We start from the raw sequence: 25,548 nt of genomic DNA, 5'->3' as shown, positions 1-25,548 counted from the left end.
CATATCCTAACCACCTCAACATAGCCCGGCAATGTTAACTCTGGGTAGGTGACACATTCTAAACACTCAGCTAGAGAAAACCCATAGCTTGTATCAGCTATGCCTTCTTAGTGTTCAATAGGAGTGAATACAAGGAAAAGAAAGTAATAAAAATGGGGAGGAATCAAAAGCATTCTACCTTTTCCTGGTCATCAATTAGTTCATATATTTTGACATCAGCACCAGGCATCATGAAATCCCCAAAGAGAACTGGCTGGTAGGGGATAACCTCCTCAAAGGTGGTGTCCCACTCTGCCATCATGCTCTTCATCAGATCATCAAACCAGTTGCGGTCCTCATCATTAACCAGGCGGTCGCGGAACACACGGCAACTCTCATGATACCAGAGCCTGAGCAGGTGCAGTTTGTCCTGGCAGAGAATCCCAGTGAGATATGTTCATTAGGCTACGAGTCCCTCCTGCATGATTGCTAGGTTACCTCCAGAACATGTGGTCATTTCTAACTCTCAGTTAGAAAAAGAAGAATTTGGAAGGACACCGCTAAACCCCTTTCTTAGCAGCATTCCATGCTAAAGCATGTGCTCTACAGAGGAGTTAATTAACACTGCAATAAATATCTGTGCTATTCTTCCCCAGGCTGGGGTAACTTTAAAATCCACATTGTTAGAGTTCAATCCGTCATTTCTTATTAGATTTTAATTCTTCCTTTATTACTATTTTCAAAGGTCCGAGATTAAGACCGGAAAGACCCATTATGATAATCTAACCTGCCTTGCAGAATACAGGCCAAAGAACTTCCGCCAGCAATTCCTGTACTAAGTCAGCATATTGTTTAGAAGGACATCCACTCTTGATTTAAAGACTTCAAGTGGTGGAGAACCCACAATTTCCCCAAGGAAAACTGACCCAAGACAGCATCCTGGGTGTTGGAACTCCTCCAGCAGCATCCATTCCAGTTTACACGTGATTTCATATTTATAATTGTGCAAAAAGACACAACAAATAGGGTATTTCTGTGCATTTATTACACTTGAGTAGTGTCAAAATGCACAAGTCTGAATAACCTGGGAAGTGCAACAAGTCCCTACTAATAACGCAAGGCCTCGGGCAGCTTCTTGCCTTTTCTATGTCCATTTTGAACCTTGACCTGCGTACAGTGAGATCTGGAATTCCCCAGGCAGTACAGAATCATGTGAGATAAAATGGTGGGAGGACTCACCTCGATTTTGCAGGCTTCAGCCATGAGCATCCCCTGGAAAACTTTGGAGAGGTCCCTCAGATTAAAGGTATAGTGTGACTTTGCTGGAGTAGGCAACAGTTGGGACGTGATGGTTGAATACACACGAATGGTGGCATCGACAAGGGGCTCATTCAAGTGCTCGACTCCAGGGGCTCCAGCTGCAGGAACAGAAGGCAGCGGCATTTTAGGGGTGTGAAGGACTGACAGAATTCAAGCACAATAGGCAGGCAGACTGACACTGATGCCACCATTGCTATTGTTCAGTAACACTCATTGTGGACCTTGCCATCTCCTCAGCTTGCCATACTTGTTGAATCTGCAGCCAACGGGCTCAGTGTTGACCAATACTCAAGGGGAGACTCTTCACCAGTCATAGCCAGACTTTGTCCAACTAGTCCACACACGTGAGCTCAGTAGCGAAGTATCAATCCTGTCCTACCAAGGAGGCAACCCTGACCTACTAAGCAGCAGCTGCAGTACAAAGGTCACACTCAGAAGCATCTGTAGAGACTGAACATGTACAAAAAAGTATCTTATGTGCGGGGGAAGATTAAAGAAAAGAGAGTAGAAAGTAATGGGGGATGTCACTAATAAGGGAATAGGGGGGTGCCTAATGAGCACTATGCCATCTTGGGTTTCTGGGATACATTTGTCATACATCAAACTCAATTAACGTGGGGTCCTCAAGGAAAGATTTCCCTTGAGGGTGGTGAATGGCAGGATTAAAAGCATGCCAGTTACCAAAACATTTTTTTATCCTAATCCAGTTTCTTATAAAAAAATACCTTTGTAACAGCCCTGTCACACCCTATAATCATGCCCACTTTTTACGATGCTGACTAAGATCCCACCAAACATGGCCAAATTCACTACTTGTACCTTTGACTCACACCCACAGACCTTGCTATGGCCCCAAGTTCATACCTAGGAGCCAACATCTCCTGTCGTTGCTTAGAATCCCTGCATGGGTGCCCAGAAATCTCTGCTCTGGCCCTTGGTTACAGCTTGATGTTCATATTCCTTTCCAGTGTTTACACTCAGATGCTCAGCTCTGTGGATGTGACCTCAAATTCACACCTTGGTCCCAAACCACCCAGCTCAGGCCCATGGATGGGAATAAAAGGAAACTAGAAACGGACAAATGATGATGAGACTATGACACAAAATGAAATCAATTCTAAGTGACTTGTTCTATTCTGAAAATCTTTTCCCTGGGTGGCTACAGCACCTTTGCAGACTCCAGTACTCACTGCTCAGCTGTTCACAGGCTACAGCTGTTGGAGAATAAAAGAAACCCCTGCTTCTTCTACAAAGTCTGAAGCCAACTGCAGAGATCATGCAACACATCTTGCCCAGTCATCTGGGCAAATGTCCGAGTCTACTGAAGGATACGGGTAACTCATAGTTTTAGAGTCCTTCTCAGCACTCCGTGAGCCCTGTCCTGTTCACAATGTATGGTTTGTGTTCAGCCACTTTTACTTACGGACTGGATCTCTGAAACTTCTTTCTCCAAGGAGTCCAGCTAGAAAATCAAGGAAGAAAAACAAAGATTGTTTTCTATTGGCAAAGATAGATAATATCCACAGCACTTTGTCCAACACACAGAAAATCCCTTTTAAGAGGACTAGGCTATGTCAGATTTTATGTACACTTTTCAGGGCCAGATTCTCTATGGTGGTAAATTGGCACATCTCCACTGAACATGATGAAAATGTGCCAATTTACCCCGCTGCTCAGAGTCAAATGATAGTTTCTCAGAAACACTTTTCATTCCAGATTCCAGCATTTCTTAATCCCCTCATTAGCTTAATTCTTAACCAAGGGGGGATGTAGATGGGCAGAGACTTGCGAAGTGAAGAGGAAAAGCCTTGTGTTCTCAGAACTTACCCATCCAGCTGCCAAGAATGGTGGAGAAGATTTTCTTCTTGCTGCTGTCCTCCATCTCCGTAAAGGAAAGATAGTTGAAATGACGGGTGAGGCGTGCCGTGATGGCATTCCTTCCTCCGCCTGGGGGGCCCATGGCACAGACGAAGTTAATATCCACCAGGTTCTTAAAGATACCTGGGAAATAATCCAGAGGAGAGTAATGGTGTAGCTGCATGCCAAGCCTAAACCAGAAATGTTTTCTATGAATCCTACGTCTCACTCGCTATGTATATACACTGGAGGCTGGTTACCTCCGCATTAGCCTAATTAGTCAGCATGCCAACCCTAGAGAATATAAACAGTGTTAGGCAAAGAACCTGGATCATACCAATCTGTTTCCTGTCGTACCAGCCCTGGTGGTCCATCCACTGCCGAAGCAGCTCAATGGGTGGCTGAGCACCATAGGTCTCCAGTGCCGGCATATTTAGGTCATCAATGAAAAATATGAAGTACTTGCCAAGAGGAGGACCAAACACCCCCTTTCTCCTGCAAGGATGGAGAAAGTATGTGAGAATGGAGATGGCTGAAGGGAGCACAACCCAACACTTCCATCACCAAAGCACTCCTGACACAACCCAGTCCAAAGGACCCACTGCATAAGCTGCCTATGGATTCACCCCCCTTCTCTGGATCTGCATTCCACCCCCGCTATCTCCCGAAAAGGCACAACACAGTGTTCAGGTGAAGTCCTCTGGTTACTTCAGAATTCTGTCTCAAGTTACACCTGTGCAATCCCAATGAAGCCCGTATAGTTGCAGTGGTGTAAGACTGACCAGAATTTGGTCCCATCAGTCTGTTTGCCCCCCTTGATGAATGCATGTGTGACCCATTAATGACAATGGGAGTCACCTGCATATCTCAAGTAGCGAAATATACCCCTAAATATTATATTGTCAGTCAGGAGAACTTGAAGTGAATCAGAGAGAATGTCTTACAGGTCTGTCTCATCTTACGCGGGGGTTCCGTTCTGCGGTTAGCGTGTAAAGCGAAAACCGCGTATAGCCAAAATTCCATTGAGTTCAATGGCGGGCGAAATCGCCCGCACTACAGGTATAGTATTAAAATTGTTATTTTTCTCTTTTTGTTTTTTGTTTTTGCCGACCGCGTAAAGTTGAAATCACGCATGTTAAATGCGTGTAAGATGCGACAGACCTGTATATGCGTTTCACACGATTGATCACTGGATGCATCAAACCAGATTGTGAATGGTGAAGGGTGAAGCAAGCCTCTTTGGGGTTAAGAATGAATGCTGTTAGCCCATGCTGGATGATTCTTGGCATGCAATGGCTAACGTTTCCTCCCCTCACCAGTTTCCTTGAAGATCCAGTACCCGGATTTCGGGAATGATCGCTGCTAGTTAGGCCAAATTGTGTAGCATTTAAGGGATAACAAGGAATCGTGCAACATCAACAGATTCTCACTACTGTCTTTTATTGGCCATTGCATCCAATGTTTCTAGCCCTCCCTGATCCAAAGTTAGGATTGGAGTGCCCTTTATTTCCCTCAGCCAGAGTTACATTTGGACTGTGTCCTTTCAGTGCTCAGGATGGAACCGAAGGACAAAGGTATTAACAGAGAGGTATATCAATGACAGGAGTGCTGCCTTTGCTAGCGCAAGAGTTTTGCCTTTTATCCAGTTTGCTGTCAATGAGGTCCTGGGTTTGATTGGCTGAGGTGCGAGCAGAAAATGTTAGAAAGTGGGTGATGTATTCTAGAGGCAAGTTCTTCAAAAGTTTGTCTGAAATCGTGAGAGTCTTCCCAGTGCCAGTTGGACCAACACAGAGAACCTGCAGTGAGAAAAAGGAAAGGTAGTCATCATTGCAGTGTAAACCCGGGCAGATAGAATAACCATTTGTCAACTGGTTTGCTTTGACTGGCTCAGTGGGGACGACACAGACTCCTACCAAAACCAGTCAAGAACAAAAAGTTTACTCTCTTCGTTAGGGAGGCAGATTAGGATAACAGATCTCTCTCACAATGAAAAGAATTGAACTGGAGAAGTAGGGGAGGGAGCCCTAGAGAGTGGAGAAATCTTGGGTGGTGATTGGTCGACCTGTTAGAGCAAGTGAGGCTGAATCCGGCATCTGCACTGCCTCGGTCTATCTATGTAAAGTTGGCATCAGCTCAGTTGCTGAGGGAAAGGAATAATGATGCTTGTAAGCCAAGTACCATGTCCAACTACAGGAATGAATGTCTGCAGCAGGGGGAGAATTTAACTATATAAAGTATTTCTAAGGCACCTATCACCATATAGAAAATGGGACCACAGCCAAAGAGACAAAGGTTATATCCAAAAGCAAAGGCAAGGTCAAGACACATACTGGTTTTCGATTGGTGAGCAGCATTTCCAGCAGGTGGGCCATCTGGACAGTATTCATTGTGGGGATTATAATGTCACAGAAACTTGTGTCAGGAACTATGGTGAACTGTGCAGTGTAATCCATCCAATTCACCCAGCCCACCTGAAAGACAGAGTTGTTACTGGAAGAAGCAACTGCCTGTAAAACGGTGATAATAAGAGTCAGCACTTATACTGTGCTTTTCCTCTTCAAAGCTCTTTGTATAGATTAGGAATGGATTTCTTAGGTGACCTGATTCCCGGTCCCTTGCTCTCCTCTCTACAACATCTCTCTATATATTATTGTCCCCCAAAGCAGCTGACACTTTTACTATGGACTAAGGGCAGCCTGAGGGTTAGAGATTGTTGCCCCCAAAGTAACTCACTCTTGAATTCTTTCCGAAAAATTGGTTCAAATGTTGACAGAACATTTGAGATAGCTGCAAGAACAGACAGTACCATTAAACAGAGACTTAAACCATAAGAGGGAAATAGATCTGACTAAAAAGGAGGAAGACTGTTTCATTGGAAACCTTTCTCTGTTTGTTGCAGACTCCATTCCTGTGTTCACCTGAAATGCATGGGGCAGAGAGGCTATATGTGTGCATGAAATGAATTACCATCCCACTTGAAAAAAGCCAGAGGCCAAAACCTACTAACTCAAGGCCAGTCCAAAGATTAGGGAATGGGTCCACCAGTGAGGCTCAGAGAATCCTCCTCCAGATTCCATTTCTGAGGTCTTTCCCCAGTGCAAACACACCTCTACCCTGATATAAGGTGACCCGATATAACATGAATTCGGATATAATGCGGTAAAGCAGTGCTCCGGGGGGGCGGGGCTGCGCATTCCGGCGGATCAAAGCAAGTTCGATATAACGCGGTTTCACCTATAACGCAGTAAGATTTTTTGGCTCCCGAGGACAGCATTATATCGGGGTAGAGGTGTAGCTCCAATGCTGCCTCTGCCACTGCTCAGAGAACCAGAGAAATGCAGGGCTGGAAGGGACCTCAAGAAGTCATCAAGTCCAGCCCCCTGAGCTGTGGCTGTACCAAGTCAACCTTGACCATCCCAGACAGGTGTTTGTCCAACTTGTTTTTAAAAGCTTCCAATCATGGAGACTCCATGACCTCCCTTTGGAAGCCTATTCCAGAGCTTACCTACCCTTAAAATTAGAAAGGTTTTCCAAATATCTAACCTAACTCACCCTTGCTGCAGATTAAGTCCATTACTTCTTGTCCTACCTTCAGTGGATATGAAGAAAAATTGATCACCATCCTCAACATACTGGAAGACTATTATCAGGTCTCAGTCTTCTTTTATCAAGACTAAACATGCCCAGTTTTTTTAAACTTTCCTCATAGATCAAGTTTTCTAAACCTTTTGTTGCTTTCCTCTGGACTCTCTTCAATTTGTCCACATCCTTCCTAAATTGTGGTGCCCAGAATTGGACAGAGTACTCCAGCTGGAGCCTCAGCAGTGCAGATTAGAGCAGGACAGTTACCTCCTGTGTCTTACATACAACTCTCCTGTTAAACTCCAAAATAATATTAGCCTTTTTTGCAGCTGCATCACATTGAGGACTCATATTCAGTTTGCTCATGGCTATCCCAAGCACCAGCACCATGAAATTGACATGAATCTTCTTATTTTTACTTCTCTCTCTCTCCCTTCCAGCCTTCTGAATAACAGCAGTGAAATTGACCAGACTTTGGACATTTCCCAACCAGAGGAAAGCCCTGAGCAATGGCAGAGGCACTGGAACTGTCTGCAGACTTGCATTTGGAAGCCCTACTTCACAATCACAAGGGTAAGAAACCTTTTTTTAAACACAACGTTCAATTTCTCTTTAGACATCTCCACCCAGTATGGCAAGGCTCCTGCTCGCCCCTGGTGAGTAGATTTTACTGTGTGTGCAATACCTTAGCCTTAGCTGCTGGTCCCTCCCTTCTATTCTTTAGTTTGATGAATTGCTCAGCTTTTTAATCCATAAGTTAGAGGTGGGTAAAGTCTTTACCTCCTTGACAACATCTTCATCTATATCTTCCTCAGGATTGCTGAGCCCAGCATCATCCAGTTTATAATCATAAACCAGCCCCACCTCTGGGAAAAGTAACTGGATCTGTGGGGAATAAAGCAGAGCATGAATGTCACACCTGGCTCTGGTCCAGATCAATTGACCAACAGGAACCAGGCTAATATGGAGAACATTACTTTTCAGCAATGAAATTCTGTCCAGTCCATATGGCTTATCTCTCTCTATCCTCTTTCCTAGAGGTTTTGATGCAGATGTTCTGATGAAGCTTGAAGTTTCCCCCCTGTAGATAATACCCCATGAGGGACCCTTACACAAGTCTTCTGGAAATTCAGGGAGCTCTGTTACACCTGTTACCAGGTGCTACCATCATGAGCTAATATTACCTTTACATCCACTTACCTGTTCACTTGCCATCTTCTCTCTCAACCACATGCTGAAGGCCACGCGGCTTTGGGCATCTCCAGTTGCACCCACACTCCAGATCAAGGAGAACATGAACCAGGGTTCAATCAGTTCTCCAAGTCGGTCAGCCTTCTCACGGGGAACCTTCCTAATTCCCTGAACATCCAATAAGCAGCACAAATTTAATCCTCACACACAGTTCAATTGGATTGGGGGTTAAATATGTGCACCTCAATGAAAATCTTGATGCCTCCATTTAGTTTATTTACTGCTTCTCTGAATGATTCTTAGATGAGTCCATTCATTACAGACTGTGAGCCAAATTCTGCTCTCAGTTACATTGGTGTAAATCTGGAGAAGCTCCATTGTTACTCTGGATTTTTGTTACTGTCAATGAGAGCAGAATTTGGCCTGTGGATTTTAATGCCTGTCTCCTTCAATATCAATACAAAGAAACTACTATCCCGGGTGTATTCCTAAATATAAATGTGCAACCTATTTCATCCAGCACTATAATTGTCGAGCTACTGTTGTAGTTAGCAGATTATCCTCTTGCTTTATAGTATAATCCTCTATTGTGTACAGAGCTAGAGTCATCCTTCTCTGGTGTACTGCAGATAATCCTCAATATAACCATGCATTCAGCATGAGTCAGGGCAATGCTGTATGTAGATGAGCTTCAGAGTAACTGACCAAGCTCCCTCCAGCACTATGCATAGAACACATTGTTTCCCTGTAACTTCCATCCTGTAATGTGCACAGGTGGTAGCTCTGGTGTTCCTCCTACACTCTGCAGTTTAACCCTCTAGTGCCATGAGCAGCGATAGCAACAAACGGATGATACAAAAATTCCTACCTCAATGGGAATGAAAGGTTCAAAGAAGCACTCCAGTAGTTTGAGAAGGCTCATCGTCAGGTTACTGTCTGTTGAGGCAATTATCTCTTTCACTGAACTCCGGACAAAGCTGATGGACTCCTGCAAGGATCAGGCAGACACAGCTCAGCTCCTGTGTCATCTTCCTTTCAAGAGTTTATTTACCTCCTAGGGCTTCAGTTTCCCCTTTTCTCACTGCATGTTACATTTATCAGGGAGGTCACAGCTGAAAATTCTGCTATTTCAAGCTGTGCCCCAAATACCGGTCGCTTCAGCCAGAGAATGGAGGCCGAGGAGAGAGTCTGAGTAAACCTCTTCTATTTAATACTGAATAGATTATAATACAGTAACAGTCCTGCTCTTTTTGCCATCATTGCTGATAAATAGCTTTTAAAATATTTCCGACAGTGCTCTGTTGTTTTCCATCAAAATGATGGAAATAGCAAGGCTCAGTTTTACAATTCAGAGCTACGTCCCTCCGTGGAATAACTCCACAGAAGTTACCGCAGGAAAGAATCTGGCGTGCTGATTATAAAAAACCACACAGTCCTTCGGGCCAGTATGAAGAAGTCACATCTACATGGATTAGTGAGTACATACGTTATTAAGACCAGCAGATTCACTCTGGGTACTGGTAGCATTTAATCATTTAGGCATTTAATCTTAGATGTGGCTAAAATCTTAGATCTTTAGAAGGACCGACTACTCTAAAACTAACCCAACAGGTTCTGAGCAACTGGCATCCTAAAGCCAGGTCTGTCAGACAGACTGGGAGAGATCTGGAACATGACAGGAGCTCACCTCTAGAAATCTGCTGAAGAGGGATGCTAACTGCTCTGAGAAAGGCTTCATGATGTCTGGAATTTTCCTCAGCCAGCACCAAGTGAAGGGCTCGAGCCCCAAGAGGCTGGGCTCCAGGTAAACCATGCCGCACCGGGATACTGTGGCCGGGGAGGCAACAGCCAGGTCCTGTACTTCAAACATCATGGTCATCATCTGAAAACCATGGATGGAAAACAAGGATCTGTCAGCATAGCTCAGCCTTAGGAAAGAAAGGCTCCTAGGGTCTTTCAGCATGGCTCAATGATAAGATCACCTATTCGGCTCAAAGGAATCGGCTCTAATAATGCAGTTCTCTGCCACTGGTGTTGGGAGGGAAGCAGATAATGCCGCAGGGGAGTAAAGCGAATGCTGGGGCTCCCTGGGATTTTCACCTCAGTGGACTCAGACTCAAGCTGGGATTGTCAAAGAAGCAAAAGAAGTTACAATTCCCAACACCCCTTGAATGTCAGTAGCATTTGGCTTAGCCCTCCTTTGAAAATCTGAGGCTCAGTGCCTGCCTGCAGAGGTACGGCGCATATACTGCAGTCAAACAGAAAGAACCAAATGTAGCTTGTCAGCTCTTTAGAGCAGGGACTGCCTTGTTCTCTGTCTGTACTGCACCTAGCACACTGGGGTCCTGGTTCGTGATGAGGGCTCTTAGCTATTACTGCTCTACAGATGGTAATCTCTGCAGGAATCCATCCTGTACATAATGTTAACTGGAAATGCAAAGGCAATTCTGCGCCATGTTAGAGCGAGCAAACAGAGGAGAGAACAGCTAGAGAGGAGAGAGAAACAGGACAGCAAGAGGAGAGAGGTTAGTCACCTCTGTTAGCTTAATGATTTCTCCAGAGCTAAGACACAGCTTCTTATTATCATCCAGCACGGTGTTCATATTCTCAATCCAGACCGCATCGACTGGCCCATCAAACACATACCATTTCTTATTTGTATCACTGGCGATTGCTCCCACCCGAATGAGTGATGAAAGAATCCCATCCGTCCTGTAACATGGGAGGAAAGAGGCAAGAGAAGCTGTAACAGTTGCTTTCATTATATCTATCTCCAAGTGAAATTCTGACCCTGTTGAAATCAATAGCAAAATTTCCACCAACTTCCCTGGAGCGGGATTTCACTCTGGGTTCATATACGGTGTATCTGAGTGCCTCGCAAGTTTATTAAAGTGAGCTGATAAAGATGTCTCTCTCCTTCCCCAGTAAATCTCTAGAATCTGCACATCTTTTTAGCATAACATTTTTAGAAAACCTACCCCACTTTGTGAGTGAAGACCCCAATTCCTGTTGCTCCTATATACATAGCACAACATGGACACTAATAATGCATCCATACAATGCCAGTGGTGCTGCTGGTGATGAGTGGGATAGTGGAGGAGAGAGTGATGGATGTTGACGTCTGGGATTTAATCTGTATGTGAATGTCTACAGTGCAATTGCTGCTCAGACCCTCAATTGCACTCCCATTATTAAATAATTATTGTTATTTATATAGCACCACAGATGTTCATGGCCATTGTTACTGAGATCAAAAGAAAACAGACTAGTCTGAAGCCCAGCTGATTAAAAGAGATAGATTTATGTCTCTAAATGTGTTTTATATAGAGACTGTATTTTTTGTCACGCTGATGTGTCTATGTGCTGCCCTTGGGCAGGAACCACATCATAAATAAGCTGTCAAGCTTAACTGGAATATACTATAGAAATATCCTTCAATAAAGATTCACTGGAGCCCAGAGCTAGTGAGCTTCAGGGTACAGTATGAGAAATTTATTTGCTTTCGCTTTTCTCAGAGGTTTTTTTTTTTATTGGTTTTCATAGTTTTCTGGAACATACGTTCTTTAACTTTGTTCCTAAGCATCTGGCTGGTTTGACAGGAAGCGTTACAATAATGCAAGTGGATCTTACATTATAGCATGAGGATCTCTATCAATCCACCAAGCCCTTCTGAGCCAGCCTCAGAGAGGAACATTTAAAAGCCCAGCCAGTGATAAGTGGGCTGTCGAGAAGGGAGATGAGTCTCTCTCAATAAGGAGTCTGCAGAATGAGGATGGAGAACCTCTGAAATAATAAGTAGGGGGGAGATATTCAAGCACAAAGATAGGCTCCTAATTCCCAATGGCAGGCAATGAGAGTTGGGAACCTAACTTCTCTTTGACTATCTTCCCTTAGTTACAGAAGGCCATCAGCACAAGCCAGATTTACACCCCACAAAAGGCATTCTTCACTCTTTCCTCTAAAGCAAGTAAAGCTCTTTAAGGTGCTGTATCCTACAGAGTTCATAGACCTAGATGGATGACAAGAAGCCCTAGACCAGATGAGAAGGAGGAGGATGGGTTTTGTCCTTTACCATTCATGCGTTAGCAAGTCAAACTCTCCATAAAGCTGGCCCATAGTGATGGATTTCGGATTCAGTATAAAGTAGTTGACTGCTTCATAATTCCCACCACTGACCGAAGGCTGACCTTTCAGAGAGGTCATTGCAGCTGCCAGAACTCTGTAACACTGCAGAGACAGAAGGGAAGGGAATTAAATATTATGGCTTCTATGACAGCAATCAGAGGGGAAGTAAACTCACAGGGACATGATTCCGAAGACAGTGAGGAAGGAGGAGATGTAATGAAGGACTTTCTGCAAGTGTCTGGAAGTAGCCTGGGAAATGGATCTGTAAGAAAGAGGCTGATCACAGAAAAGAAGGGAAGGAACTTAAATCACCAATACTAGCGGCTGGTGAAATATCTGGAGACCCTACATGATAGTAGTTGAAGCTGGCCAGCCTCAAAACCATCCTCAAACTTCTGCATGGGACTCTGAAGTTTAGGATACCGCTAGTAAGCCTCAGAGACTGATCGCAAAGCCCAGAAGAGCAGGTTGCTAATATACTTCACCACTGCTACAAATCCATATTTTCATCTCTATTTCAAGTCAGAACAAAAATCTCTCACTCCCATAGCTGCTATGCATAGAGAGCTGGAAATGCTACATCATTAGTGTTTTGTGCAAGATTTAACACTCTTCTATGATTCCCCATTCCACTCCCATCTAGCTATTCATATACATGCAATGGCTCACTGTACCCAATGCAGTGTCTCAATCACCTTTACCTTTGTTTTCCCCGAGCCTGCTGGCCCCACCAGCATGAGGCCATGGCGCACCACAGTGGTTTCATATAGCTGGATGCACTTTGTCACAAAACCTGAGAAGGAACAAGATTCTGAATGTGGATCTTGTAATCTGTTTCACTTGCCAGCAAATCCGAGGGCTGCATGCTCCAACTGGCAGAGCAATGGACTTGTTGCCCACATGTCATAAGCCAGTGCGGTTTTATTGGCCTGTAATGACCCTGGCTCCAATCCAGCAAAGCACTCGCCTATGTGCTGAACTTTAAGCAAAAAGCAGTCCCACTGAAGACAATGAGACTAGTCCTATCCTTAAAGTTAAGCAGGTGCCACAAAGTTAAGTAGGATCGGGGCCCCATAGGTAGTGATGCATATAGTTGGTTCTTTTGGCCAAATAGTCATTGGCCATAATCATCAGAGCAGTGATACTCAGACCTCAGTGGTTCAGGAGCCAAATTAGCGATCAGCATTACCCAAAAGAGCTACTGTAGTGTGAATTCAGTGTTTCATTTACTCTTTTATCTATCTATCTATATGTACACACACATAATGTGTGCGCATATATATATATATATTATTTTTACAGCAAAATGACTGACCAAGTATTATTATTTTATCAACTTCAATTGGTTCATAACACAGCAAAAGCCTCCTGATTGCTTAAGAATTAAATCACACAGTGTTTTAATATCATGTACTGCAAAGAGCCGCAGGAGACACATTAAAAAGCCACTTGTGGCTCGGGAACCTCAGTCTTAGTATCACTGCATTAGAGTAATTCAGCCCTTATCAATCACCCAGTGCCTTAATATCTATATTGTATTTCAATAGCTCATCAAGGAGTGATGCATCCAATAACAACAACAGATGACACCACATTCTGTATTGGATCCCTGCATTTCACTGTTCAGCACTGTCCCTGAGTAGCATGGCACTGAATAAAAGGTATCATCTGCAGTATTAAATAAATGGCAAAACAATGGAAAACAATTGTTTTGAGCTCTTTACTGCTCCTTTATAATGTATAAAGATTTTCTCAAATATGTGTTTTGGTTGTTTTAAACTTTAAACTTTGCATTGGAAATATCAGGTCCTGACTTATTCCATTTTTCTGGAGGCCTCTGACAAGTTTTGGAGACATTGAAAAATGACACCATAGCTGGAGACTGAAATCCAAGGTGCAGGTCTCCCAGTGTAAGAGTCAACATCCCTCACACAGTCACCTAGAGCAGTGGTCTCCAAACTTTTTTGATCGCGCACCCCTATCAGTAAAAAATTTTTTGAGCACGCACCCCCTGCCGCGCCGGCTCTACCATTTTTGCCGAAGCAACAAAAAAAAAGCCACTCGGACTCCAACCCGAACTGACGAAGCAACAACGACAACAACAACAAAAAGCGCTCCTCCTGCTGCGCACCCCCAAGGATCCTCTTGTGCACCCCCTGGGGTGCACGCACCCCACTTTGGAGACCACTGACCTAGGGGATAGGAGGGCTGCCACTTGGGCTTTAACCTCCAACTGTGATATCACTCTCCAAGTCCTCCAAACATTGCTTCAGACCCCTGTGAAAGAGAGGGAAGTCAGGACCTGATATTTCTGCTGTACCAAGCAGTAAAACACTAGGAAAAAAGTTGATGCAGCTATTTTCACATGCCATAGAGAAGGCAGCACATGCATGTGCGTGCGTGTGTAGGCACGCACACACACACGCACACACACACACACTTTAGTTCACTTTGCCATTCACCTTTAAGAGCTTTTCCACTTACCTTCAACATCCTTCAGGTTGTCTTTGATGCAGGATTTGTGGATTGCTTCTTCTAGGATGCCATATTCAATAGGCTCCTCTTTGATCTTGGGAAACAAGTCAGAGACAATACCATTGAACAGCTTGAGGTCATCCTGGAGGAACTTGGGTACATTGACATCCCGGATGGCCCTAAGGCAGATCAGCTCCTGCAAGGAATTAAGGACCAATAGTTAAACAAACTCTGCTCCCCTTCCTGCTTCCTTCTGCAAGATGCCCGTCACATCCATCATCCTCAGCCTGGTTTGCCAGGGTCTTCACTTCAGGAGTCATGTCTATTTTGTTCTTTGCTTTTTCTCAGGTTGCACCTCTGTGAGCCCTTTAAAATTCTATCTCCCTGGAATTCTTATTGACTGCAGTGACCACTGCTGGTGAATATAGAACAATGTGTGTGGAACCATAATGGATGAAACTAGAGTGTACTTGCTTCATTCATGGTAGGATTCTCTCTCTTTAAGTTGCCAGCAGCTGAGATCACAGTCTTCACAGCTCTCATTCCAAAGTCATAATGGTCCTGTAGCAGGCATAGAGGAAATGACTAAATTAGACAGCGCATCATCCTGGAACAATGAACCTGCAATCTCAATCTATTAGTTGGGGGGAAGGGAGTATTTCCTTGGAACAGCAGCCCTCCCACCCACATCAGTTTGCTAGGTAAGCTAGAAAAGTCATCTCCTTTAACAGCAAGTATTATGCCCCAGGAGCATTATCCTGGGTGAGGAGGTGGAGGGTAACTGGATGAAGAGAGATATTAAAAGGAACTGCTGTTGGGCCCAAGTGTCATGCAAGAGCAGCTCTGAACATTCGTGTAAAGTAAATGAAACTACAGCATGAGGGATAGCTGGGCCACAATTGGATGCAAATCAGCATTAAAGAAGAATGAGATGGATGAAGGAGGGCCACAGATGTGGTTGTGAAAGTGGGAAAGGCTCGAGGGCCTGTGGAACATTAAACTACTATGGAGTCTTGAATTAAGAGAGACACTCCAATACTCCATGCCCTTCCCATTTTAGAAAAAGCTATACATCAAGAAGTCACAGACCTGGCTGCTGAGCTGTTCCGATGACAGTTTGAACGTAGTGGTGATCTTCTTTGCTAGGACCTTGGCGTCATTGAACCCAAAGGAGTAGAGAGAAATCTCTGCAATCATGGAGTAATCTGGAACCATCATAGCCACAGGACGGAAGAGAGCCTGGAATATACAAATCCATTAGGACGGGATGAAGACACTACTTTATTCCCTGCTCCCGCCTCCAGCAGGTCTAGACCTGTGTGAATTCTACTCCTAGGCTGCAGCAGGAGCTTTAGAACATAAGAACACAAAAGCAGCCATACTGGATCAGACCAAAGGTCCATCTAGCCCAGTATCCTGTGCCCCAGCGGGAATGAACAGAACAGGCAATCATCAAGTGATCCATCCCCTCTCACCCATTCCCAGCTTCTGTCAAACAGAGGCTAGGGACGCCATTGATGGACCTATCCTCTACGAACTTATCTAGTTCTCTTTTGAACCCTCCTCTGTGGGATCTGTCTCAGTCTCAGTGTTTACTTACAGATGTGTTTTTTGATATCAAAATGATCCTAGAATCCTACCCAAAGCATCTTCTCTTATCTCTTGTGGCATGGGCACGCCCAGATCACCAACCACCCTGCTACACTGACTGGCAGAAGCACAGTGTTGTCCATTTCTTACAATACTGGATACATTGTTCTCTAAGGTTCAGAATCACACCTCAGTTCATGCTGGCTAAACTGGGGTGGGTAAGCTGGAGTGGCACAAAAAAGCCACACAAGCTCTCCTTTTCTGGGAGGTCTGCTGGAGATCAGTGCTATTCACATAGGACACAATGGTGGTAGAGGAGAAGGCAAAGCCTGGACAGCCAGAGAACAGACTGATTCAGTCCATCTCCCCAGCAGCCTCCCCAGGTGGGCTCCTATGGATCCCCAACCACAATGGATAGCTGCCCTGTCCCAGTTAAAATCTTGAAGGAGGGCAGCAGCTGTAACACCTTCTGCCCTCTCTTCGGGTGAATCTCTGGTGGGTCACCAGGTGAGAGAGGGAGGAGCAATTTACAGTTTCAGTGACTCTGGCCTCAGACTTTGCACAATCCACAGTTTCACTATTAACAGTGTAAATACCAAGGTGGAGTTCCATCCTGAAAAGGTACAGCATAAAAATGGCATTATGGAGATGCAGGTTTAGTGTCTCTCATTAACACATTGTTATAACTGACTAATTTTTAACTATCTGTGCCACAAGCTCACCTGGACCCACTAGCCAGGCCAGGTCACACTCAGCTCAGGTGCAAGCAACAAGAAAACCTGTTTGCTTCTTTCACAGTCATTATGAAGTTTGTAAAGTTAAGGGCCTGTTTTCTAAAGAAGGTAGTGATTTTAGGTGCCTCCATTTCTGGGAGCCCAACTTAACATGCCTGATTGGATTTTCATCGGGCACTCAGCACACTGAGGAAATCAGGCCCTCTCCAGCTGAGGCCCCAAAATCGCTTGGCTCTTTGGAGAGGGAGATCTGGATGTTTCTAACTACATTTTATTTTTCTCATTGCATCCACTCTGTGCTGAGTATTTTTCCAGCCATTTCCCCAGCAGGGCAGAGACCAGCCTCAGCGAGCATCTCAGCTTTCATGCTTGCTAAAGGGGTATGGCATTGGGAGATGGAGCTGTGGGATTGGCTATGCCAGGGCTACTGCAATGCACGTGGCCTCCTGTACACCCTGGCAGGGTACTGGTCCATCAGGAAATAATGTGAACACTCATGCTTAGGTGGTGCAATTTCACTGGAGGTAGCAAGGAGTCTCCACAACACCTGGGAAATCGGTGTGCCTGTGGAAAAGGCACTGTAGCCGCAAGACATTGTAATCACGAGCTGTGTCATTCTTTTAAATCCCCTCTAAAGACAGAACCAAGAAGTCAGTAAGCTGTTCCTGAAACTGAGTCTTCCATGCTGGGCTGCTGCTAAATCCCCAGGTCAGCCCACTCTAAGATGCCTCTTTACTATATGGAACAGCAGCCACAGGCTTCCCTTATTAAATGTTAGGTCTCTCAATCCCTTAAATATTTGTCTGTTCAACTCCTGTGACTTGCCATAATCCCAAGTGGGCAGCTATATCCCCCTCCCATCTCTATGCGAGGGTGAGGTACAGCATATATTAGTTTTTCAGTAATGATCTGGATAGTTTAGGTCCTTATTTTGCCCCCATCTCCATAGTATCATAGTAATCTTTAATGTATTTACCCTCTCAACATCCCTGTGAGACCGGGCAGAGCTATTATCCCCATCTTACAGATGGGGAACTGAGGCACTGAGACACTAAATGACTTGCCCAAGGTCACACAGAAAGTCTGTGGCAGAGCAGGGAATTGGACCCAAGTCTCCCAAGTCAGACTAGCAGACCATAGAACTATCCTTCCTCTCTGTGCTAGTGCAGTGATGGTGTTTACTGACCTTTAAGTTATCTGGTAATTCAGTGCGTCCAGCATATCCAGGGTTCATGGTGATGAAGACTGCACAGGATGGGACCAATGGGATCTCAGTTCCTTCAAACATGAAGCGGTCCACCTAGAAAACCAAAACACGGCCATGCCCAATAAACAAAGGCAGGGACTCTAGAATTAAATAAGCAGATGACAGGATCTTCCTTTGTACCAGAAAAACAACCACTTTCCCCTCTATATTGAAATTAGCTACTAGGGACAGGTATGGGTCACCTCACTGGTATGAATGACTAGCTCTGGCTCCCATACAGAAACCCAGTCTTACGAGCAGTATTTCTCCTCCTTTTATGAAGAGCCCGGCTCTTAGACAGAAGATTTACTGATCACTTACAATATTTCTTTTGCTCATGAAGAGGCTTCCAACCCCCAGCTATAAACAGACAGATGCCTTCACATTTATTCTGTCTGTGAATTGGGGACAGAATTAATTTGTGGCATGAGGCAAGAAAAAGCCTGAAATCCCTTTTAAGAGAGAGGGGACAGTTTCAGATGGTGGATAAAGCAGCAGAATTCATTGCAAGCAAGTTTCTACTAAGCCAATGTCAAGCAGCTTCGGATCTTAACCTTTATCAATCCTCCCAGGAGCAGCACAGTGGTTGGCTGTTAGAATTACTGACTGCTGAATCTCCATATGGGATCAAGAACTCAGAGGTGTGTGTGTGTGTGTGGGGAGGGTCGCTTTGGAAATATCTAGGGGCTGGATAACACACTGTGAATTCCTCCAATCACTTATGAGCAACTGTAGCGGGGTGGTCCCCCGCTCCTGCCTGAAAGGGCTTAAAACAGCCCTGGGAGAGGGCTGTGGCAGGGGAAAAGCTGGGCTGATTGGGGAAGTGGCCACAGCTGGGCCACGCCCCAATCAGACCACAGCCGGCCCCTATAAAAAGGCTTCTGAGAGGGAGGGACCTGGCTGCAAGGACCTGAGTAGAGCAGGGCTGGGGAAAGGCAGAGGAGCTGGGGAGGCTCCAGCCTGCGGCCTAGCATAAGGCCAACAGGTACCAGGGGTTGCAGAGGGCAGCCCAGGGGTAGGCAAAGGCAGCAGGTCCAAACCCAACCTTGCCTATGATGAGTGGCTTTTACACTGCAGTCTGCCCCAGGGAGCGGGGGCTAGATGAGGACTGGCAGTAGCCCAGACTGAGGCAAGGTGGGGATAGTGGGTGGGGGTTCCCCAGGGAGGGGACACCCCGAGACTGAGGGGTGTATGGCCAGGGGGCAGCACCCCAGATAACGGGGCACTGGGTCTGGAAGGGACATGGGGACCAAGCAGAAGGGGGACACCAGCCTGCAGAGGGCACTCCGGAGGCTGGATCAAGAGCTAATTCCCAGGACACCAGCAGGGGTGAGTCCCGCACGTTTACAGCAACTATGTTGACTTTTTCCTTGTCACAACAGTACATCTTACTTCTTGCATTGCAGTGGAGGCCATCAGGAATGGTAGCACAGTCTCATCTGTGTCACTAAGTGTCCACATTGGCTCTAAGATTAGAACCAAATATAGGACAGAGAAGTAAAGGACAATGTCTGGATTGCCCTTCTCTATCTTTGAAGACTCACCCTTTGCTGCTGGGCCTTCTGAATGGTTGTGATCTGTTGAGCCACTACGGACAACACCTCAATGTCAATGCGATTAAACTCATCAAAGCAAGCCCACGCACCGGAGCTGAGAAGGGACGGGAAAACCAGAGAAGTGTCAGGAACACAGAGATAGGGAGAAATTCTAGCAGTTCAACCAGCCCTATGTATCAGTTCTGTGTGGGGGTGGCCATGTGAGAGAGAGGCAGGAAACGAATCCAACAGTCCTCAGCATTGCTGCTAGGATACTACACCATTGTTACCTGGGCAGGTAACCATATGGGCAGCCTGATACAAACACAGCATATTACAGGCCTGCTATTGAAAGGGACATCAACTCAGCCTTTCATTTTGTACCCATAATGTAGGTGCAGCTGACATAATTTAGACATCTAAGATGCCTGCATTGCATTCCAGGAAGAGACGTCTGTGCATGAGAGAGGTGCTCTCATCATTAGGGATGTTCAAAAAAGGACATAAAACTACTTGCAAAAAAAGGTCTGGCAAGGGATATCGGAATGCATTGGCTGCACGTGTGCAATGCACAATTGGACCAGCTCTGTCTGTTATGCAGAGAACAGAGGGCCAATTCTATAAGGATTCCTTGGGAACCACTACAGGCTCTCCTGGCTACTCAGTCATGGCTATGGTCAGCAGGTTCTCTCCTCTGGAAATTTAAAAGGTCTGAGGACTGACCCTAGCCGGACATGTAAGATAGTATGCAAAGGGTCAAAGACGTACATTTGAGCTGGTAGCATTTGTAGACAGCCCCAATGGTGTAAAACATTTTATTTTTGCTTGGCAAGAATCCAACTGTTCCTTTATACTGGCACAACAATGCCTCTATCTTTCCTTCCAACAGGCATAAGGCTAGCATCCTGCGGCCGTTCCATCACTCATTAGTTTTGGAACTGCAAAGTTCCTAGATGATTAAAACAATGCAGAAAGGCCTTCTTCATTCCCCCTTAATGCTATGCCACGGCTCCCCTCTTTTCCTTATGGCTATCGCTCCAAGGCCCTCATCCAGACTGCCAGCACCTCCCCCCTCCCACCCACAGGTGGCATTTTTATTTTTCACTTTTTGCACCTGGCTAGTCCCTTCAGGAATTTTCCCATAGCCATGAAGTCAAGCTGGTCGGAGCAGTTGAACACTACTGTCTGTATGGCTAGAGCTTTCCCCAGATCTTTAGTTGTTTCAGTTTTGCCTGTTCCAGCAGGTCCTGCAGGTGCTCCTCCAAATTTTAGATGCAGAGCTCCAGTAAGTGTCAAGTAGCACCTACAGCAATGAAGAAACCAGTGATCATTAGAAGTGTTCCTACTTGGGCTTAAGAATTGTAGATCCCATTTCATTATTTAGGGTGATCTGCTCTATCTATCTGCCTGGCATGATCACTGAAAATCCATCCCATATTATTCAGAGAGCTTTACTTACATATTCAGCAAAGTGTACAGGGATTTAGCTAAGCGGTTTCTGTTAACATTAATGGGAGTTGCATGGCTAACCCCTTGTACAATTTGATGGAAATTCACTGTCTGTCTGTAAGGAGTATGATTACTATAAGAGAGCTAAGTATTATTATTATCGTTACTAGGAAACACACATACTCCATGGTACTGGTTTATCTGTCCAAGGATGTGTAATCACCAAGAATAGAATGAGCCCTTTGTTATTCAGCTGGATTTTTTTTTATGTCTCAGAGCAGTTCACTAAGAATCATGCCATAGCATAAATCTTTAACTGGTTGGTGGGAGCATGGATCATTAGGAATCCTGTAGATCCAACATCAGTAAGGGCCCAGTCTACCTCATCTCAAGTAACACCTGGCTATACAAACAGTCCCAAGGCTACTTGTGTAATTAAGTGCTGCTCAGCAGGAGTAAGGCTGGCAGAGGAAGATCCTGGATTTAACTCAGAATGAGATCTGTTCCCCCAAAACTACTTAGTTATGCTTAGTTATTATTCTCTGAATAATCTCTGTACCTGTCAGTGAGGGGTGTGATGACCAGGCGTCCACTGTTTCCCAAATATTCATAGCCATAGATGAATTCAGCATTCACTGCTCGGATGTACAGATCATTCCTTGTCCAGTAGTATCTAATGGTGAGTGAAAATGGAATCTCAAAGACAAAGAAGTACTGGCAGAGGTACAATAATAGCAAGAGCTAAAAGAGACACTGCTTGTGGCTGATAAAATTTACTGCACTCCAGGCTCTAGGAGTCATGCGCTACCTCAGCACTGGGTCAGAGATAATAAGTAATTGCTTTAGGAAGGCAGTGGTGTTGGCTGGAAGGACAATCCTGACTTCTCTGGGTGCCAGGAGACAATTGTAAGCAGGAGGTGCTGTGCAAGGGGAATGTCTACAATCCTCACTGGTTAGGACATCTGATAACATTGTCAAGAATCATGCCTCCCCACTGGGCATGGGCAGGCCTTTAGAATGTTGCGGCACAGTCTAATCCATATATCACATGCAAAGAGAAAGTGCCCCAGAGCCTGGGTCTGTCTTAACATAGCCTGACAGAGGCAGGCATGGGTTACAGATGCGCAATCGTGATGGTGTAACTGACTATGATATAGTCCTAAGACATTCAATCCACTTGGCTCTAAGGCCTGGTCTACACTAGGAGTTTATGTCGAATTTAGCACCGTTACATCGAATTAACTCTGCACCCATCCACACCACGAAGCTATTTAGTTCGACATAGAGGTCGCTTAAATTCGACTTCTGTACTCCTCCCCAACGAGGGGAGTAGCGCTAAATTCGACATGGCCATGTCGAATTAGGCTAGGTGTGGATGGAAATCGACGCTAATAGCTCCGGGAGCTATCCCACAGTGCACCACTCTGTTGATGCTCTGGACAGCAGTCCGAGCTCGGATGCTCTGACCAGCCACACAGGAAAAGCCCCGGGAAAATTTGAATTCCTTTTCCTGTCTGGCCAGTTTGAATCTGTTTGGACATCGTGGCGAGCTCAGCAGCACTGGCAACGATGCAGAGCTCTCCAGCAGAGATGGCCGTGCAATCTCAGAATAGAAAGAGGGCCCCAGCATGGACTGATCGGGAAGTCTTGGATCTGATCGCTGTGTGGGGCGATGAGTCCGTGCTTTTCGAGCTGCGCTCCAAAAGACGGAATGCAAAGATCTACGAGAAGATCTCTAAAGCCATGGCAGAGAGAGGATACAGCCGGGATGCAACGCAGTGCCGCGTGAAAATCAAGGAGCTGAGACAAGGCTACCAGAAGACCAAAGAGGCAAACGGACGCTCCGGATCCCAGCCCCAGACATCCCGTTTCTACGAGGCACTGCATTCCATCCTAGGTGCGGCCGCCACCACTACCCCACCACTGACCGTGGACTCTGAGGATGGGATATTGTCAACGGCCGGTTCCTCGGACATGTTAGCGGACGGGGAAGATGAGGAAGGAGATGAGGAGGACGAGGCAGTCGACAGCGCTTACAACGCTGATTTCCCCGACAGCCAGGATCTCTTCATCACCCTTACAGAGATCCCCTACCAACCGTCCCCAGCCGTTAACCCGGACACAGAATAAGGGGAAGGATCAGCCAGTAAGTGTTTTAAACATCTAAACATTTATTTTTAACAGAACAGGAATATTAACAATAACAACAATGGGTTTCTCATGATTAGTTTGCCCTAGGCACTTAACGTTTCAGTCCTGGGCAGTGCAACTATTGAAAAAAAACTAACAATGTCTGGTTTAGCATGATTGTTCTGCCCAAGCCGCTCTACTGTTTAGTCCCTGCCGGTGCAGCTACAGTAAAATGCGGTCTATATGTCCGGGGATAGAGCTGAAATCCTCAATGGACATCTCCACGAAGCTCTCCTGGAGGTAATTGGAAAGCCTTTGCATCAGGTTCCTGGGGAGAGCGGCCTTATTGGGTCCTCCGTAATAGCAGACATTTCCGCGCCAGGAGACAAGCAAGTACTCCGGGATCATTGCCCTGCAGAGCATGGCGGCATACGGCCCTGGTCTTTGCAGACTTTCCCGAAGCATTCTTTCTTTTTCCGTGTCTGAGATCCTCATCAGGGTGATGTCGCTCATGGTGACCTGCTTTGAATTAGGTAGGGGAATGTTAGTATTGGGACTGCTTGCACGTTCCTTTACAGAACTGTAACCGGTGGTTTACAGCCACGCGGTGGAGGCGGGAGAGGGGCAGCATACAGGGATCTTTCCCTGGGACAGCCGCGAGGGGGTGGGACAGGGGCAGAGTTCATGCTTGCCGGATTGCTGGCAGCAGGGACTGGCATTGCTTTCAATGTGAAAGGAGGCCAGTGCAACTATTAAAGTTTTAAGCAGCCACAAGTCTACGGCTTACCATGTCAGCCTGCTACCCGAATTCCGCTGTCCTGCCCCGCTTGTCAGATCTGCACTGCAAGACCCCAGGCACTGAATGCGAAGGCCGAAAATTCGACCTTGTCCTGAGTGCGCATGTGATAGGTGCTGTGCATGGTCTTGTTCACAGAGAAAGACTATGTTCTTTGTTCACAACTAAATTTATCTTTCTGAGGAATTCACTCCCTTTTTCCCATTCCCACAGCTGCGACTGTCTCCCAACGTAGCCTGGCATCACACTCCCAGAGGCTAGCGCAGATTAGGCGTAGGAAGAAGAGGACACGGGAGGACATGTTCTCGGAACTTATGGGCTGCTCCCGAGCCCAGGCAGCACAGCAGACCCAGTGGAGGGAGAACTTGTCCCAAATGCACCGTTCACACATGGAACGGGAGGAGAGGTGGCGGCAGGAAGACCAGCAGGCGACTCAAACGCTGCTTGGACTTATGAGGGAGCAAACGGACACGCTCCGGCGCCTTGTGGATGTTCTGCAGGACCGGAGGCAGGAGGACAGAGCCCCGCTGCAGTCTATCTGTAACCGCCCTCCCCCGCCACCAAGTCCCATACCCCTCTCACCCAAAGTCCAAAGAAGGAGGGGCGGCAGAGTCCGTGAAAACTCTCACTCCACCCCTGCAGACTGCTCTACTACTAGAAGGCTCTCATTCCCCAAAATTTGACAAATCCTTTCCTTCCCGCCTCACCCAAGCCCCCGTCCAAGTTTCACCCCCCAGTTTCATGTGTAGTTGCTAATAAAAAATACGTTTCTGTTAATTACTGTTTCCATCGTGTTCTTTAGAGGAGAGTCTGTCTGAAGGGGGGGAAGGGGGTTGGTAATTGGACAGGACAGTCACCTTTACCAGGGTACAGAGGCGGGGGCAGGTTCAGCAGCAGGGCACACACACATTGCAGTCACTAGTTACCCTGGTCAGTCTGGGAGGTGGTTTTAGTGTTCTGTGGGGGGTGCTCTGTGACTTTGTGGCGGGGGAGGGCAGTTACAGATCTTATGCAGCGGTCCTTATCCTGGATCACAGAGCCACGCAGCAGGGGATCTGTAACCGTCCTCCCCCTGCCACAAAGTCACATAGCCCCCCCACACACAGAGTCCCGAACAGGAGGGGTGGCAGGGTCCGTTGAAACCACCAGTCCACCACTGCGGAGCTTGTCATTCCTGGAGTTTGGAAGCGTCATTTGCATCGCTACACTACACCCGCTCCCCACCACAGTCTGCGTCCCAGGTTCAACACTTTCCCACGAAAACAGTAATAAAGAAAACGGTGTTCATTAACAAAATTCAAGTGATTTTATTTTTAAACATGTGTTGGAAGGGGGGGGAACGGGGTATGTAACTGGAGAGGATACTGAACATTTAGTGGGTAAAGAAACGGGGGCAGGTTCAGCTTCTCTGTACACAAACTGAAAAGTCACTGGTTACCCTGCTCACTCAGGAACCTAGCTTTCAAAGCCTCCCGGATGCACAGCGCGTCCTGCTGGGCTCTTCTAATCGCACGGCTGTCTGGCTGGGCGTAATCAGAA

General features: G+C 46.1%; 1 protein-coding gene across 1 annotated transcript in view; it reads right to left on the bottom strand.

Moving 5' to 3' along the window:
- Positions 1–25,548, bottom strand: part of DNAH1 (dynein axonemal heavy chain 1) — a 144,833-nt gene that overhangs the window by 71,856 nt on the left and 47,429 nt on the right. The window contains exons 27-47 of the mRNA XM_065408329.1: positions 21,643–21,756; positions 20,749–20,937; positions 19,644–19,749; positions 18,040–18,153; positions 15,619–15,768; positions 15,004–15,090; positions 14,539–14,725; positions 12,756–12,847; positions 12,002–12,156; positions 10,464–10,641; positions 9,617–9,811; positions 8,798–8,917; positions 7,939–8,097; positions 7,519–7,623; positions 5,487–5,627; positions 4,792–4,952; positions 3,494–3,651; positions 3,127–3,300; positions 2,723–2,761; positions 1,219–1,397; positions 179–409 (exon numbers count right to left, since the gene is read on the bottom strand). Coding sequence (XP_065264401.1) covers positions 179–409; positions 1,219–1,397; positions 2,723–2,761; positions 3,127–3,300; positions 3,494–3,651; positions 4,792–4,952; positions 5,487–5,627; positions 7,519–7,623; positions 7,939–8,097; positions 8,798–8,917; positions 9,617–9,811; positions 10,464–10,641; positions 12,002–12,156; positions 12,756–12,847; positions 14,539–14,725; positions 15,004–15,090; positions 15,619–15,768; positions 18,040–18,153; positions 19,644–19,749; positions 20,749–20,937; positions 21,643–21,756 — 3,034 coding nt within the window. The remainder of the gene's footprint in view (positions 1–178; positions 410–1,218; positions 1,398–2,722; positions 2,762–3,126; positions 3,301–3,493; positions 3,652–4,791; positions 4,953–5,486; positions 5,628–7,518; positions 7,624–7,938; positions 8,098–8,797; positions 8,918–9,616; positions 9,812–10,463; positions 10,642–12,001; positions 12,157–12,755; positions 12,848–14,538; positions 14,726–15,003; positions 15,091–15,618; positions 15,769–18,039; positions 18,154–19,643; positions 19,750–20,748; positions 20,938–21,642; positions 21,757–25,548) is intronic.

The sequence above is a fragment of the Emys orbicularis genome, chromosome 7 (assembly GCF_028017835.1).
Source record: "Emys orbicularis isolate rEmyOrb1 chromosome 7, rEmyOrb1.hap1, whole genome shotgun sequence".
Classification (NCBI taxonomy): domain Eukaryota; kingdom Metazoa; phylum Chordata; order Testudines; family Emydidae; genus Emys; species Emys orbicularis.
Note: the sequence above shows the minus strand (reverse complement) of the source record. Positions and strands in the feature narration are given on the sequence as shown.